Source organism: Rissa tridactyla, chromosome 11, assembly GCF_028500815.1.
Source record: "Rissa tridactyla isolate bRisTri1 chromosome 11, bRisTri1.patW.cur.20221130, whole genome shotgun sequence".
Lineage (NCBI taxonomy): Eukaryota > Metazoa > Chordata > Aves > Charadriiformes > Laridae > Rissa > Rissa tridactyla.
In genome coordinates, this window is record NC_071476.1 from 4,452,412 (window position 1) to 4,468,860 (window position 16,449).

At 53.6% G+C, this 16,449-nt stretch overlaps 1 protein-coding gene across 1 annotated transcript in view; it reads left to right on the top strand.

Annotated features, from left to right (window-relative positions):
* Positions 1-12,751, top strand: part of PDGFRB (platelet derived growth factor receptor beta) — a 34,272-nt gene extending 21,521 nt beyond the window's left edge. The window contains exons 13-23 of the mRNA XM_054217539.1: positions 185-289; positions 399-509; positions 882-1,035; positions 2,243-2,409; positions 2,649-2,767; positions 3,963-4,085; positions 5,496-5,607; positions 5,897-5,996; positions 6,116-6,221; positions 6,723-6,961; positions 7,473-12,751. Of these exons, the coding sequence (XP_054073514.1) occupies positions 185-289; positions 399-509; positions 882-1,035; positions 2,243-2,409; positions 2,649-2,767; positions 3,963-4,085; positions 5,496-5,607; positions 5,897-5,996; positions 6,116-6,221; positions 6,723-6,961; positions 7,473-7,623 (1,487 nt within the window). The 3' untranslated portion in view covers positions 7,624-12,751. The remainder of the gene's footprint in view (positions 1-184; positions 290-398; positions 510-881; positions 1,036-2,242; positions 2,410-2,648; positions 2,768-3,962; positions 4,086-5,495; positions 5,608-5,896; positions 5,997-6,115; positions 6,222-6,722; positions 6,962-7,472) is intronic.
* Positions 12,752-16,449: the final 3,698 nt, after the last annotated feature.

Genomic DNA, 16,449 nt, shown 5'->3' on the forward strand with positions numbered 1-16,449 from the left:
GGAAGCTCCTTCCCTTCCCAGCCATAGAGAAACCATCAGAGCTCACCACCCCCTCCGTGCCCACCAGGATGACTGCAGCAGGGCTGCTGTGGTTTCAGACAGAGGACTTGTCTTTTCCAAGCTCCTCATCTCAGCTCTCCTCTAGGACTATCACCAACCTTGTCTCCTTGCTGTTTCTTTGCAGGACGCACTCTCGGCTCCGGTGCCTTTGGACGTGTGGTGGAGGCAACAGCCCACGGCCTGAGCCATTCGCAGTCCAGCATGAAAGTGGCGGTCAAAATGCTCAAGTGTGAGTTGTCTCCACATCATACCTTTTCCCCATCCCAAAACTGTGAGGCCGAATGGTGCCCGTGTTCTCCCCTCTTCACCCTGCCACTCACACCAGCTCTCCCCAACAGCCACTGCCCGGAGCAGCGAGAAGCAAGCCCTCATGTCCGAGCTGAAGATCATGAGCCACTTGGGACCTCACCTCAACATCGTCAACTTGCTGGGGGCCTGCACCAAAGGAGGTAGCTGAGCCCCAGGCACCTTGTCTCCTCTCCCTGCTGCCCTGGGCTGTGCTGAGGAGGACAACAGCCCTCAGAGAGAATACTTCCATTTTCTGGTTCAGAATGATTCACCCTTCCCCTAGGAAAGCCTTGTGGGGCTCTGAAAGCCTTTCTTTCCAACCCAATTGAAACTGAGAAGGCATGTTTCTGTTAACCCCCACCTCCCTCCCCAAACACAAATTTCAAATATGCTCAGTACCAGAAAGATGGCTTTTCCCCCTGGCCCTACCTAGACATCCTGCAATCTGGTAATGTCCCAGTGGGATGAAATTCACTGCCCCAGGGAGCAAGCAGGGCTGAGGCAGGGCTGACATGAGTGCCTTCTCCCACCAGGGCCCATCTATATCATCACCGAGTACTGCCGCTATGGAGACCTGGTGGACTACCTGCACCGCAACAAGCACACCTTCCTGCAGTCCTATGGAGAGAAGGCACGGCGAGAGGCAGAGATGTACGGGAACACCGCCAAGGAGGACCACGTGCAGAGGTACCTGGAAAACAGCACTCTCCTCCTCCCTGGTGCCTACACCATCCTAGCCTCCATCAGTGAGGGAGCTGGTACTGCCTGGAAGGTTGCCTACATTTCCTCCAGACCGGTAAAAGGAACACTTGCCCAGCACTGGGGCACAGTTGGCCACTCTCTTATCTTGTGAGACTGGCCTATGTGCCAACCAGCCACCTCCAAAGAGCTCCTGGCAGATGAGGAGTTAGTAGAGGCAATCTGTATGTCCTGGTGGCTGAATTTGCTAGCACACAGGCTGGCTGCTCCATGCCAGTTGGGAATATTCCCTGGCATCATTAACTTACTGGCATAATCACAGCTACACTTCGAGTACAGAGACGAAGTGTCTCCCAGCATGTCTTAACCCTTGGAGACCTCAGCCCTGCATTTTCAGGGCAGGTCACATTGCTACTGAGCCTAAGGGAGAAGTGCTAGAAGGAGCGTAGTTGCACAAGAGGTGCTACAAGGAAAGGGAAATGGTCCTTCATCCAGTTGCCATCTGTACGGGATGCAGGCAGATCAGTGCACAGAAATGCTCCCATGGGAAGTTAGAAAGCAGCATTTCCTTCCAGCACGCCAAAACAATAGTAAAATAGAACAGTGTTAGGACATCAGCACAGCTGGCCCCCATACTTTCTGCTGATCCAAACTGGGAAGGTGTAGCTGTGGACAGAGTGTTGTGTCCTGCCCGCTCAGTTCAGCCTTCTCCAGGCCACTCCTGGCCATCTTGGGAATGTGCACAGCCAAGGTGGAAGATTTCACCCGCCCACTCTGTCTTGGGTCTCCTGCCCTCCTGCCCTGGGGGTGCCTGTGGAGCCGCATGGCCCTGGATCCCCTTCCTGCCCTCCCAGTGTGGAGCTCATGTGCTGAGCCAAGCCCGTGCTCTGCCAGGCAAGGTGAGCATGAGAAACTGCAGCCTGTGGACAAGGACACCCGGAGACCTGCAGGGGAATATGGTAGGGTTGTTTAAATCTAGCGCTGAGGGCACCAGCTGTTAGGTGGTGGAAGGAAGTCTCCAGTGCCATTGGCACTTCTCTGCGTGCATGATGCAGGGCTTCTTTCCCTGCTGTGTGGGACACTTCAGTGCTGGGGCTGAGAATTTAGGAATTGCAGTCCCACAGATCATTGCTCTCATCCCCTGCATCTCCTCCTCTCCTCTGGATCTGAACAACCTCTTTACTTCCCCCCACAGTCACCTCTCCTTGTCTGTGGAGAGCGACGGGGGCTACATGGACATGAGCAAGGATGACTCCCTGGATTACGTGCCCATGTCCGACATGAAGGGTGAAGTCAAGTACGCTGACATCGAGTCCTCTAACTACGGCACCCCGTACGAGCTGGACAGCTATTCCCCGTCAGGTAACAACTCAGCCACAGTGGGAGGGAGAGTGGGAAGTGCTTGCACTTTGGGCTCTGGATGCCTTCGCTTGCAGAGCTCCATGGTCCATATTGCAAAAGTAATCTCTGGGACAAGTCCAGCAGCGGTGGCAGATGCCCTCGTGATGGGAGCTCTCAGCTGTGTCCCTTTGTCCCTCCACTGGCGGGCAGCCCACGAGCATGCTGAATAACACCAACATCCATCTCTGCTTGCCCTCCAGCTCCTGAAAGAACAGACCGGGTGACACTGATAAACGAGTCTCCACTTCTCAGCTACATGGACTTGGTGGGCTTCAGCTTCCAGGTGGCCAATGGGATGGAGTTCCTGGCTTCCAAAAATGTACGTATGCTTGCTGGTCCGCAGTGCCAGCAATGTCTGCCGTGTCCTGTGGTCAGCTTCTGCACACTGTCCCTCTGTCCATGGCAACCTCCTCATGGGAGGAGTGGCCGTGCAATTGAAAAGCTGCTGACCACTTCTCTTTGGAAAGAGTCCTGGGGATCAGCATGACTATATTTGCACGTGACAGCTAACCCTGGCTTATACTGAGCTTCAGACCTCATATTCCCTGACTCTGAGCTCCTCCCAAGCCATGTGCAGCACAGCTGTGGTGCTGTATCATCCCCGTTTACTGGGATGACCAAACAGCGATAGCCTCCCTGTGCTATAGCACAAGGCACTCCACAGCAGAGCTGCTACTCTTCACGGACACCCCGATTGCACCACACGCTCTGAGCCCCCCACACCTCATCAATAGTACTTGTTCAGTGGAAATTAAGCCACCACAGAGCACCAGGCTCTGGGATTCCCCAAGGTCTGTCTTAGCGCAGGGCAGGCAGTAATATAGTTGGTCTGTGTGAAACATCACAGGGCAGGGGTAAGAAGCAGGGTAGGGATGGCATCAATGACATGTGGAGAGAAATTCCTGGATCCTTGCCTCCAACCAGACAGTCTGATCATCAAAAGCGCATGGTCAGTGCTCCCCCATGGAGCACAGAAGAGGAGCTCCCTGCTTCCCACAGCTTCCCACAGTGACGCTTTACAGTGGTGCAACATCACCATGCTTGCTGGCAGTGTCTGGCAGGGTCTTGAGCAAACCTCGGGGCTATTCATATGGAAAGCATCCAACTTGCCAGCAAACAAGGAGGCACAAGCTAGGCTGGTGTAACTCTGATGTCTTCAGACTGCTGGGTTGGATTGTCCAAACGTAGATGGGAGACATCGCCTCCTTGCCAGCCCATCAGCCCCCTTGCTTGGTCAAGCCCTGGCCATCCCCTCTCTGCTGGGTTGTTCCAATTGCCTTTGCAAGATTTGTGTGCCTCTTGCTGTCACGGGGGTAGCGGTCCAGGCGAGCAGTGAAAATGTGGTAGGTCTGCTAGTGTCTTTGAGCCACGGTTGTCCCTAGAGGTGTAGGAGATGCTTCAAATGATGTGAGGTGACTCCTGTCCCTGCAGCCACAGAAATGGGCTAGTGCTGGAGCTGGGCTGCTTCCCCGGGCATCCCCTCGCAGTGACAGTGCCCTGCCTCCCCCCTACAGTGTGTGCATCGGGACCTGGCTGCCAGGAACGTCCTCATCTGCGAGGGGAAGCTGGTGAAGATCTGTGACTTTGGCCTGGCGAGGGACATCATGAGGGATTCCAACTATATCTCCAAAGGCAGCGTGAGTACCAGGAGCCATGTAAGCCTCTTCTTCCCGCAGCTCTGGGCCTGGCACCCCCTACACTCTCCCCCTGTGAGTCGCCTGCCCATGGTTGTGCCCAGGAGTGGTGACAGGGCAGGAGGTGGTGTCAAAGTCCAACCATTCTGCATCTGATGAAGTTGCAGAATTGCATGCCCATATGTCCAGGCTATTCAGAAGAACCTGGGCAGCAGCAGCAGCAGCAAAACTAAGGACTGTCCCCCGTATAGTCCATCACCGGCAGTGGTGCTGTGTCCCTTCCCTGCGTGGCACTGAGTCTGGTCCTGAGGTGCAGGCAGGAGGGATGCAAGGTTAGGCAGCTTGACAGTGCTGCAGTGAGTCACTGGCCACCCTGGGAAGAGGTTTACAGGCTTCTGCTCTAACCACTAGACCACGGGGTAAGAGGAAGTGTTTTCCTGCGAGCAGCTACTTTCCAGAAAGATGTCTCCAATCTTTCGAGGCAGGAGAGGATGAGGCTGTAACTGAGCTTCCCCAGAACCTCCCCTGTGACTTCAACGACAGCATGTCCACTCCAGCCCCAGGGCATTTGGGAATATGCAACCCCAAGCAAAGCAGGCCATGTAATTCCCAGAGAAACTGAGGCTGGGAGAGCTGAGAGTGGAGCCAGACCCCTCAGATCCCAATCTTTATCTACTCTATGAACTGCTTAATATCTCTCGTGCTTTCTCCCACTCGCATGGGGTGGCAGACGGGCACTCGGTGCCTGGGCAGGGAGACCCTCCTGCAGAGGGACTGGGGTTTTCCAGTCCAGCCTTGGCGTAGCTGCTTTTCCTTCCAAAACAGGAAATGAAACTGGGCCCCTTTGCAGTCCTTCCTGGAGATTATTTTGGTATTCATTGTGCAAGCGAATCCCAGGAACAGCACAGCCGGTGCTGCGTACAAGCTGGTCAAGTGAGGCTCCTTTTTGTGTATCACTCTGATTGAGTAAGAGCAGGAAAAAGCTGGATATGTCCTTCAGCTCTTTTCTGATCATCCAATAGCTGTCTCCAGCCTGATCTCAGGTTTCCAAAATCCAGATAGGCCTGGAATCCCTTCAGGAGTGCTGTGGTCATGTTGTCCAAGTCAGTGGACTCCCCAGGAACTAGGGAACAGAGAATGCACGCCATGGCAGCTCATCATGGCAGACAGTGATGGAAATGGATGTAGCACCCCTGCTCTTTCCTCCTGCCTGCTGGGTTCATCCTGCACAAGGAAAGAGGAAACCAGTCCCCCCGAGAAGTGGCTGACAGCAGATGTCAGCAGATGTGTTGGGCTGATGGGCAGCTCTGAACGGTCTTCTCTGCTTGTAAATTGGGTGTCCAGCTCTCACCTCTTGAAACAAGTGCTGCAGATGCAGCTGACTCTCTTCTTGTTCCATTTTTTCCTTCTTAGACCTTCTTGCCCCTTAAGTGGATGGCTCCAGAGAGCATCTTCAACAACCTCTACACCACCCTGAGTGATGTGTGGTCCTTCGGGATCCTCCTCTGGGAGATATTCACTCTAGGTAAGTGCCCTGGAGATCATGGAGATGTCTGGAGGTTTGATAGCATGTTAGAAGGATTCCTTCCCGGAGACAATAGAAATCCATTTCTAATCTCCCAAGTCCCAACCTTACCAGTCAGAGTAGCGCTTCATTCCCTGTCTACTTCTTTCCCATGCTGACGTTGCCATTTGGAAGTGAAGTGAAACAGGAAAGGTAAAGAAAAAAAGGAGACCTTGGTGTGAAATGCATGTTGGCATGGGGGTGGCAGGCAGTCCACCAGCCTGATTCCCTGCTCTCCCTTTACACCCAGGGGGGACTCCATACCCGGAGCTGCCTATGAACGAACAGTTCTACAACGCCATCAAACGTGGCTATCGGATGTCCAAACCCACCCACGCCTCTGATGAAATGTAAGTGCTGCCCATACACGTTTGCCCTGGTCCTGCCCTACACGAACTACAGAAGCATTTCTGCTTCTGCTTTCCCCACCCGCTCCCTCACCAGAGTGCTCTCTTTTCCCTCTTGTTAGCTACGATATCATGCAGAAGTGCTGGGAGGAGAAGTTTGAGATCAGACCATCCTTCTCACAGCTGGTGGTGCTTATGGGGAACCTTTTGGTGGATTGTTATAGAAAGGTATGTTCAAAGGACCCTGTGCTGCAGGGAGAAGAGCATCGGTGCTCTGTGGAGGATGTCGCCTTGTTAGGGCCCTTAGTCAGGGTTTGGAGATCAGTGTTTAGTGCTGCTGTGACAGAGGATTTTGCTCTGACTAAGGCTGCAGTAGTTTGAACAGCCAACGAAGGTGGTTTGGACCTCCTGGGGTCGTTGCTGAGACAGCTGGCATGGCCAGACAGGCAGCTGGTATCTCAGCAACTGCGGAAATAAGAACTGGCAGGAGATCAAAAATCTGCCTCCAACTGTTTGGTATTTTGGAGCTGTGGAGTTGTGCCACTGATCTCTCCCTTAGGAAATGTTCATGACCTGTCTTTGGTGGAGTCAGGATAGTTGAAGCCAGCTAGAAGATGCCAGCCCCCCTAGAAAAAGCCTAGCAGACAGGGAAAGCAAATACAAGACAAGTGCATTTTCTCCACTCACAAGACCTTCCCGATTCTTTGGTAACCTGCCCTGCGAGAGCAGAGGTACCACCAGGTGGATGAAGAGTTCATGAGGAGTGACCACCCTGCTGTTGTCCGCACAAGACCCACAATCCCCGGGCTGAACAACGCCAGGCTCCCCCCCAGCTCCCCCACCGGCAGCATCCTCTACACAGCCGTGCACCAGAACGGGGGCGAGAACGATTATATCATCCCTCTTCCTGACCCCAAACCCGAGGCAATCTGCGATCTCCCTCAGGAGGCCTCCATCAGCCGGGCCAGGTAAGAACATCACTTCTGAATGTTGTCCCTTCCCTTGACTGGCCAAATCTGAAAATGGGGGCCTCAGGAGGAAACAGGGATGCTTTGCTATGGGACAGACCAGCGGTGGGTTTGCCAGGAGAAAAGGAGGGCAGTGTGGTTCCCATCTGAGGTGCTTACCTTACATGAGCCTGCAGGGATGAAGATAAGCCAGAGGATTTGAGGGGATGTGAGCTAAGACAGGGTGTCGTGTCATGTTCCCGTACATCAGCTGCCACAGACGGGAACAAGAGACCCCACTTACAAGGAGTAGGGCACGCCGGGGTGCACGGTCCGCAGAGCCCAGCTGGCTGTATGTTGTGTTTGAGGGCTGAACAGACCCCAGTGATATTGCCTGTCCCCTGTGGAGAGCGACTCAGATAGACTGGGGCTGCCAGGAGATTGACGCGCATCTCAGCCACTGGGAATCCTCTCTCACCAGGAGGCTTTGGGACAAGACACTCATTTCTCTCTCCTCCTTGTCTCCCTTCAGCTCAACGCTGAACGAGGCCAACACATCGTCTACAATATCCTGTGACAGCCCTCTGGGCCTCCGGCAGGACGAGGAGCAGGAATCTGACCCGCAGCCAGGCTGCCAGGAGCCAAGCACAGGGCACCAAGAGGTGGAGGAGAGTTTCCTGTAGTCAGAGCTGCGCTGACTCTGCATCTCCCCACAGCAAGACCAGCTGAGGGGCTGACCCAGACATCGCAGAGAGCCATGCTCTACACTTGTACGCTGGGACATCCCCCCCTGTCCCAGCATTCCTCCTTCCCTCCCATCTCCCAGCACTGGGTGGGGAATTAAAGACTTTTCCCCATTGCCATCTTCCTCCCCCTTACAAAGAGGTGACTGAGTGCCAGCAACCTTCCAGATCACTGCCACGTCCTCCTCAGTGATCAAACCACTGCAGGAGGGAGACATCTCACAGACCAACATCTTCTTTTCAAGTGGAAGACGTGGGTTGGATCTCCACAAGAGACACCACTTTCTGCCTTGCCAAGATGATACTCCAGCCTCTTCCCCCTCCATGGCGATGAGTTTCATCTCCTCTGCACCAGCACTTCTCTGATGGTTTCAGCACCAGCCACGCTGTGGTTCTGTGAAATGCCACCAGGACAAACAATTTGCTTGGAGCCCATTGCTGTGGGTGTAGAGAACCTGCAACACCAACCTTCAGCTGTTGGAGATCAAGAATGCATCGGGTAGATTCTCCTCCAAGCACAGACAAGTCCTGGAGAGACCAGCCAGTGTCTCAGAGATACTGAATCACCGTTTTCCTTTCTTGACAGCTCTTCTACGGTGGATAGAGCGTCACAAGCACTACAGGTACCCATGGCTCTGATGCACAGCTCTGCATACGCTAGAGGGGCTGTCACACCCCAAACCCTTTTGTGCCCACCATGGTACCAGGACCTCCAAGGGCATGCCAGGAACTCAAAATGCTCTCACAATGACTCTGTTGTAGTAGCAAAGAGGGCAGTCCAGCGTTGTTTGTGTTGTCTGTGTGGACACTAAGCTAATTATTCTCCATTGAAGATTTAAAGGGAACAAATATATTAATCCACTAGCCAGGGCCAGTATAAGGAAGCAATATGGCTATTCTTTAACCTACTGCCACTAAACCCAGCTCATCTGCTGGGAAATCATATAATCCCGCCAGCTGCAAAGTCTTTGTGCCTTATCTTGGGGAAGCAAGGGCTCCCTTTTGATAGACTGTTCACCCAAACACCCTTTCTCAGGATGGGAGGTCTCACCAGTCCCTCCTGAGTCATAGCAAGACTATGGGGAGCAATAAGGATGCCAGAACACCAACCCGGGGATGTCTCAAAAGAGAGAGAGGGAGAGAGCCTGGGAAGCTGTTTGGTCACGGCTGAACTGTATCTCACACCCTGCCGCTTTCTAGGGGCCAGGCGCAGCCACTTGCAGCCTGCCAGCGCTGTGGATGAAGTGTCATGGGGAACCAAGCAGAGCAACAGGAACGGAGGAGAATTCTTCTCTCTTGGAAAAGAGTTTTGAAGAATAAAAGGGCAGAGACCTTCCTCCTGCTTCTCGCCTCCTTCCTTGCTTCTCACAGGCAGGCCCGGGACTTCTTGTGCTCTCAGCCGCCACTTGAATGAGGAGACTCAAAGCAGGAGGAACACCAGGCTTTTGAAATCAGTGGTGAACCCCCCCTCTGCAGAGATGAAAGCTAAACCCCCAAAAGCTACAACTCTGATGCCATAGAAACTGGCAGGGTTTTTTTCCTGAAAGGAGAAGTTTCGCCTCGCACACAGCTCTGTTCACTGCATGTCCCCCACTCCCATTAACCCCGTCATTGCCCTACTCGTGCACATCTCTGTACATCCTACAAAAAACGCACAGGCAGGTTTTTACAAATTCAGAAATTCAATCAGCATCTTGCTGGGCTTCTGCCACCTCCGAGCCACTGAGAATTACTTTTTTCTTTAAACACAAAACTTCTGCCAGAAACCCCTAGCAAAACAGCTTCTGTTTTAAGTTGTCTGTTGTTGCAACGCTGCCGTTTATGCAGCTAAAAGAGGAGTAGATGTTTTGTGGGCTGATGTCCTTGGTAAAATGTGAACATAAGAAATAGCACTTTTATTGGCAGCCGCTGGAGTATATTTTCAGCCCATGTGGTCAGATTCCCCACCATCCGTAGGAAACACACTGTGAATGACAACTATTTTTCCATGCTCCGTTCTTCCTGCTTGCAATGGAGGAGCCGTCTTCTGTGGCCACAGTTCATAAAATTATCTGAACCACAGAGAAGCAGTAACTTATGAGATCCTTGGGGTCAGACCACTTTATTTTTCTAACATGTAAGGTGCTTGGTAGGATCCGTGTCACTGCAACTTGAGCCCATAGGATGGCCCATCAGATCATCCTGATAGCCCTTGCCTGCACCAGCTCCATTTTTAATTTGTCCTTCTCTATCAGAGGTGACCAGAAGTACCCAGTACTCCAGGGAAGGTCAAAGATAGACCTCACACAGGGCATTAATAGTTCTGGTCTGTACTGGATTTGACTTGTCTGGTGTAGCTTTGGGTAATGTTGGCCTTTTCCCAGCCACAACATACTGGTAGTTTGGAATCATCCTCTGACCGATCTAAGCACCTACGTCTTTCTACTCTTCCAGCGTTTCTAACCAAGATACTCCCTGCTGTTCCAGACATTGGGTCATCAGCACATTTTGTTAACAAACTGTTATTTTTGGTCTTGATTGACTAATAAAAAAAATGAAATACTTCTAGCATCAAGAGCAACCCTAGAGAGCTACTTTTACTACCTCCATCCAGCCCAAAGATTTCTCCATTAATTAACCCCTTCTCATCCTCCGTTTGGCCATTAACTTATTTAGTTCACAAGTCCTGTACTAACGTCCATCTTGTACAGATTAATTACTAATTAAATTACTAATTTCCCACTACCAAATACTTTCCACAGTCCTGAAAGAGGAGATCTATTTCTTCTCCCTGCTGGGGGAACTCAGGTATGCTGTCCTATTAGCTGGGCATTAGCTACCCTTGGATGCCTATTGCATTTTGTCCCATTTGTAGATTTATTGCAATTATTCTTTGCACCAAAACCTGTTCTGGCTGCTGACGGGGTGCTAACCCCACCTCCCTCTTCCTTCTGAAAGTAGGTACGCCAGATTCTTTGTAAAACGGTACCATTCTCCACTCCAGAGAGATACGACCAAATATTTGCCTTTGGCCCCGTGATTGCAAGGGCCAAGTCTTGCACTTTGTGGTACTTTTCTGTTCTTACTCAACTATTCCCATCACCGTTCAGGACACCCGCTGCAGCGAGCGGATCTTCTCAGCCCGGGACAGGCTGGCAGCTGGGCAAAGCCACCACGTTTTGCTAAGCATCCCTGCAACTCTCCTCGAGGAGAGGGCTCGGCAGGGCTGGGGCTTACAGCAGCCCCCCCAGACAAGCTCTCTCCGCTCAGGAATCCAGCTCCAGCCCCCCCGCTCCCTCTCTCTCTGCTGCTGACATTCCAGTCCCTGCGTGGCCCGGTGGGTGAGGGCCAGGAGAAAGGGTCGTTTGCTCTGGGCCCGTCGGTTTCGTAGCCATAATTTCTCCGGTGAGACTCTGAAGGGAACCGGTCCCTCCGGGTTTTTAGTTTCAATCGTGAGTATTTTTGTTTGGGTGTTTTTTTGTGTTTAGAGGTGGACCCAAACTGAGCCCCCCAAAAGGGACACGTGCCACAGCTTGGGTGCATCTCTAGTGCAATATCTTTTATTTGTAGATTATATTTTACTCTGCAGCTGTTACATCTTTATCAGCACCAGTATATGCATAATCCTACTGCCAGTCACTATTTCATACATACCTAAGTGTATCCCAGAAACTAATGTGACACTCTGGTGTCTCTTTCCACATTTAAGACGCTTCTCAGACTGACGTGTGCACAGGTTTTAATCCTTTTGTCCTTCTCGGTTTGCGCGTGTTGTTTATTTTTTTTTTAAGCGAGAGTGTCACGTTTAGTGTTTGTTTGTGTCGTGTTAAGAAATCTAGAGCACAGCGGACTTTACTTGTAACTACATCGTCTCTGTTCACCTGCCGAGGGCACGGCGGCGGAGTCCCACGGGGACGGGAGGCAGAAGTGCAGTGCGGTGCAGATGTGCAGCCAGGGGGAAGTCAGCCAGAAGCGAGAAATGGCTCTTCCCCTTCTTCCCAGTCTGGGCTCTGGGCTGGGGGAGAGACAGCACCACAAATACAGGGTACTGGGCAGTGGGTTTGGGCTGTGGGGAAGCTGGGGCTGTGTAAAGCTGGGCAGATCTGGAGAAGGGGATTTCACAGGCGTCTTCTTTTGCCGGGGGGGTGTGTGTGTGTGTGTATTTTTCTAAAACGGGATGTCAACTAATGGGCTAAGAAGGCAAACCCCATGGAAGGGCTCTGGTCGGGCTCAGTGCTTAGCTCAGATCCCAGGATCTGAACCACAGGATGTCCCCCACGGACAGGAGAGAGCTGGCTGCCAAGCCAGCCCCAGGGAGCTCGGACGCAGCCTGGCTGTGCTCCCATGTGGAGAACATGAAGGTTGCCCTTTGGTGACCCTCGGCAGCCTGTTGGCAGCCTTTGCCCCGGCGGTTGCACAGGCAGAGAGCAGCCAGGGCAGCTGCAGGTCCACACTGGGCTCAGGGCAGCTGCTGGGCCATGCACAGGTCCTTCTCGCAGTGGACCCCAGCCTTGCCCTGAGCGGCCAGGGCTGAATGTAATGGTGGAGACACCACGCTGTCTGCAGGACTTGCCCGGAGCAAGATGGATCTAGTTGGCTTGGGCAAAGGCAGGGGAACTGCTCCAGTGTAGCTCCAGCGGTACTATGGAGAGATGACTCTTGCAAGGGTGGGAGGATGCTGGGAAGCCAACTCGCGCTGCGAAGCCTGCAGCATCCCATCGTTCCTGTCCTTTCCTCCTTCGTGGATTGCACCAGAACTGCAAAGTTTGCCCAAAGAGTGCCCTCTGCCTCTCCCCCTCCTGCTGTGCTGGCTTGCTGGCATCATGCTGTTACTCTGCAGCATCTCTGAACAGAAGCAGCACCTGCCTCCGTGCTGCCTCTCAGAAACCATCCCGAGGGCAAAGGAAAAAACAGAGTTCAGACTAAGGTACCAAAGAGTTAACATTTTCCTAGGTTTACAGATGTATTTGTAGGATTTGTACTATGTCACATCTATAGCCATGAGATATTATTTTTATGCTGTAAACTTTTACAAATACATTTTTAAAGAAAGAGTTTAAAAATAAAGGTGTTTTTTTCTTTTTGCAAAGTTTCATCTCTTCCTTTGTTTGCCTGCTTTGGGTTGCTCCCACTCAGATGGGGCTGGGAATACAGCTTAACCATGCCGTGGGTGAAGGCTAAGCATGTTAATACGCTGTGCGTGACCCCCAACGCTTAGCGAAAGCCAAGCTGGGAGCCAGACGGAGAGAAGCACAGCAAAGCAACAGCTGAGCCCAGAGACGTGGTAAGGAAAAAGGGGCTGCAAACGGGGCAGGGTCGTCCCCATCTTGCTGGTAACTGGTCAGCTTGTGGGTCGTGTTGCCCTGGGAGGAGGTGGGTAGAGGGAAGGACACTGGGAAAGGTTCCCACGTGTGTCCCCAGTGCCTGAGGTTTGGGCCAGCAGCCCCCAAGAAGGGCTTGACGTGCTCCTTGGAGCATTGCAGGTCTGTGCTCACATCAGTGTAGGGATGTAGGAGCTGCCAGACTGAACAGGGCTGGGCTGAAGGAGATGGGAGACACCACAGCACTGTCGATTTTTCCACATAGTTAAATATCTCAGGGCAGCGGGAGAGACTGGAGGTAGCAATGGGGCAGGGCACCAGCAGGAGCCACGCTGCAGTGCACCGGGCTCCCCATGTCCGGCTCTCCTCCAAGCTCGGTCCTCCTCCCTTCCCTCTGGGGTGAGGAATTCGCTGATATCCTTTAAAGATGCAACCCCAAAATACTGGCTCCCCACTCTACCACTCTCTCGGGTCCATGTGTCCCCCTGCTTTCCTCCTGCTCCCCTCTCCTTCCCCCAGCCCCCTCTCCAGAAGTGCGGGGGTCCCCCAGCCCCATGAGAGACAGGCTCCTCCTGTGTCCAGCCCAAAGTTTTCTCCTCTCTCTGGCTCCAACGAAACTGCTCCTCCTGAAAATGACCCCCAGCTGCTGAGCGGAGCTGTTTGCAGCCGGCTCTGAGCCTTAGGCTTGGAAAGCCCAGGGCCGCTGCGAAGAGGGGATTTTGAAATGAGGTTCAAAGATATCAACGACGACCCTGTTTTCAGGCTGCCAGGTGCAGCTCCAATGCAAGTCCTCGCTGGCAGCAGTCGTGCCTCCCTCAGCTCCTGGAAACCCCTTGTGTACCCAAAGTCCCAGGGCACTGGCTGCAGCAGGAGACAGGCCCAAGTCCCAGCAAGGCTCCTCTCTGCAGCACGGCCTGTCCTGGGCTCCTGTCTTTGCTCAGTTTGCCGGAGAGGAGGTTTGCAGGGTCCCTGGCCAGCTCAGGCTGATTGTCCCCAGATACGCTCTGAGTCACCTGGCACAGCTCAGCCACGACAGGCAGACAGGGCATTTTTCTCCAGGGGCTGAATCAGCAGGGGAAAAAAAATCACCTCATCTCCAGCGAGGCTGCAGCAGAGGCTTGGGGGGAAGCAGGGAGGAGGAATTGGTAGACCTCAGCTCCGAACCCAGCCCAATCCCTGCCTGGCAGGTCTTTTGCACATCAGGGTGCACCGAGGAGGGGTCATGGGGCTGGGAAGGAGTAGGCAGACGTGGGGACCCCCAGCAGGGCATTTTCCCCATCCCGAAACAAGTCTCCTCTCCAGCGATGAGACGGGCACCTCGCGGAAGAGCTCAGGGAAGCAGAGAAAATCAGACCGCAGAGACAAACCCTGGCCTGCTGCAACCAGGGTTTTTACCTCTTTGGGTACCGACAGCTGACTCGGGACATGTGTGTTCCACACGTGTCCCCAGGCTGCTGCAGGGCAGTTCAGGCAGGCATGACACCATGGCCAGCCGTACTCAGCGCAGGGGTTCTGTAGGGCTGGAATGGTCCAGCCCCGCTCTCCCAGCCTGGGAAACAAGCCTGAGATCCCAGTGCTCCCAGCCAGGGCTCACAGCAGCCTCCACTCCCCCCTCCACAGCCAGCCTGCGGCCAGCCAGGCACTGAACAAGTCTCATGCCATCTTCCAGCCATCAGGGCCTCCACAGACATGTCTGGGCTTCAAGTGGCTCAAAGTAAGGCTGCAGCTCCTCTGGGAGCATCCCTGCCCCTTGCTCAGACCTGCTTGGGCACATGGGCCCCACCAGCACCCCTGTGGCTGAGCAACCACAGGATCTGGGGTGAAGCCATCATGCAGGAAGAGATGGCCACCAAAAAGGAGGAACCCCAGCAGACAGCTTGTCCCACTGAGCATCCCCAGGTGTGCCCAACCCGGCTTGGGGACCCATGTGTACAGGCTGCGACTTGTCACCTGTGGACCACTGCCACCAGAGACACTCTGCAAGGGGCCTCCTCAAAGAGAAGAAGGGAGGCTGGGAGATTGTTTGCCTTCTCTGTATTAAAACTGTCTGGTTTAATACTTGTTCACACTGGTGAGTCAGTTCTCTCTGAGCTGGCATTTGTTCCTGGAAAAAAAAAAACACAAAACAACACAACCAAACTTAAAAAGAAGAAGGAGAGAAACAAACATCCTTTAAAAAGCCCCTTTGGCTCAAAAGGAGGAAAGAATAATCAGGCAGACATCTCCTGCGGCCCAGTCACTCAACAGCCCCCCAAGCTCTGGGCAGGAGGTCCCCAGCGCACCACACTGCTCTACTTCATGTTCTTCTTCCCCTGCCAGGAAAAACTGCTGAGAGGAAATCTTCTCTGGCCAAAAGCTGCCTTTCCTTCTCTCTGGACTCCCTCATGCTCTCCAGCCATCCTTCTGGCCAAAACCAAGAGTTCTCTCCACGTTCTCATGACTCTTAGTCATCTCCAGCGCAGTCAGCCATGCTCTCATCTCTTGGCCCTCAAGACCTTGTCTTGCTGGTCCCTCTCTAATTGCCCCCTTTGGAGAAGCACATTCCCATCCCATTTGTGGGGGCCTGAGGGGCACTCCTCTGCCTGGCACCTCTGCATTGCAGGTGCAGCTTCAACTGCCACCTCCACGCACACATTTTGGAAAAGCCCATCTCTTTCTGGCCACGTTTCGCCGCCGGTGTCCCTGTCACCTCCCCGCTGGTGGGGCTGCAGCTGGGTGCAGCTAAGGCAGAGCTGGCCCCAGGCAGGACCTTCCTCCCCTGTGCTTCCTAGCCCTGTCAGGTGGTGGCCATAACTTCCCACCCCAGAGCTGCCATGAACTGTCATGAACTTCTGCTGCAGCGTGAGGTTACCCAGAGACAGAGCAGAGAGCAAGGGGCACCCTGTGTCTGACTTGACCTGCTAACATCTTGATGACTTGAGTGTCCCTGGGAGAGCTGTGTTGCTTCAAGCCTACCCTCACCCCCTCTTTTGGAAGAGGTACAGTCCAGGGAAGGGTTAATGAAGTGCCTAATTAGTGCTCCCAGGTGCCTACTGGGTTGTCAGTTACAAAACAGCTTCAAAAAGCCTTCCCACCAGCAAGGCAGGAGGACTGGGTGGGATGGGTTCCTGGGCAGGAAAGGTCCCTGCTTGAGCCATGTGGCTTCCTGATGGTGACAGGGCTGCTGTGAGCACCAGGCTTGGAGGTGCTGGGAGAGGAGAAGAGCAGGGGTCCCTGTGTGTCCCCCAGCCCATCTGGGGACAACAAAGGGTCTGCAAGCTGAACCCCAACATGGGGAAGGCGGTGAAGGTGAGCCAACAGCTGGTTGGGCTTGACCCTGCCTCTGCATGGTGCTGGAGTGGGGCTTGAGCATGATCCTGTGTGGCCACAGAATCCATCTCTGCACCTGGGACCATGTTCTTCGTTAAAACAAAATAGTTTGTCATCTGCACAGGCCTTTTCCCACCTGGGAGCTGCCTCAGGTTGA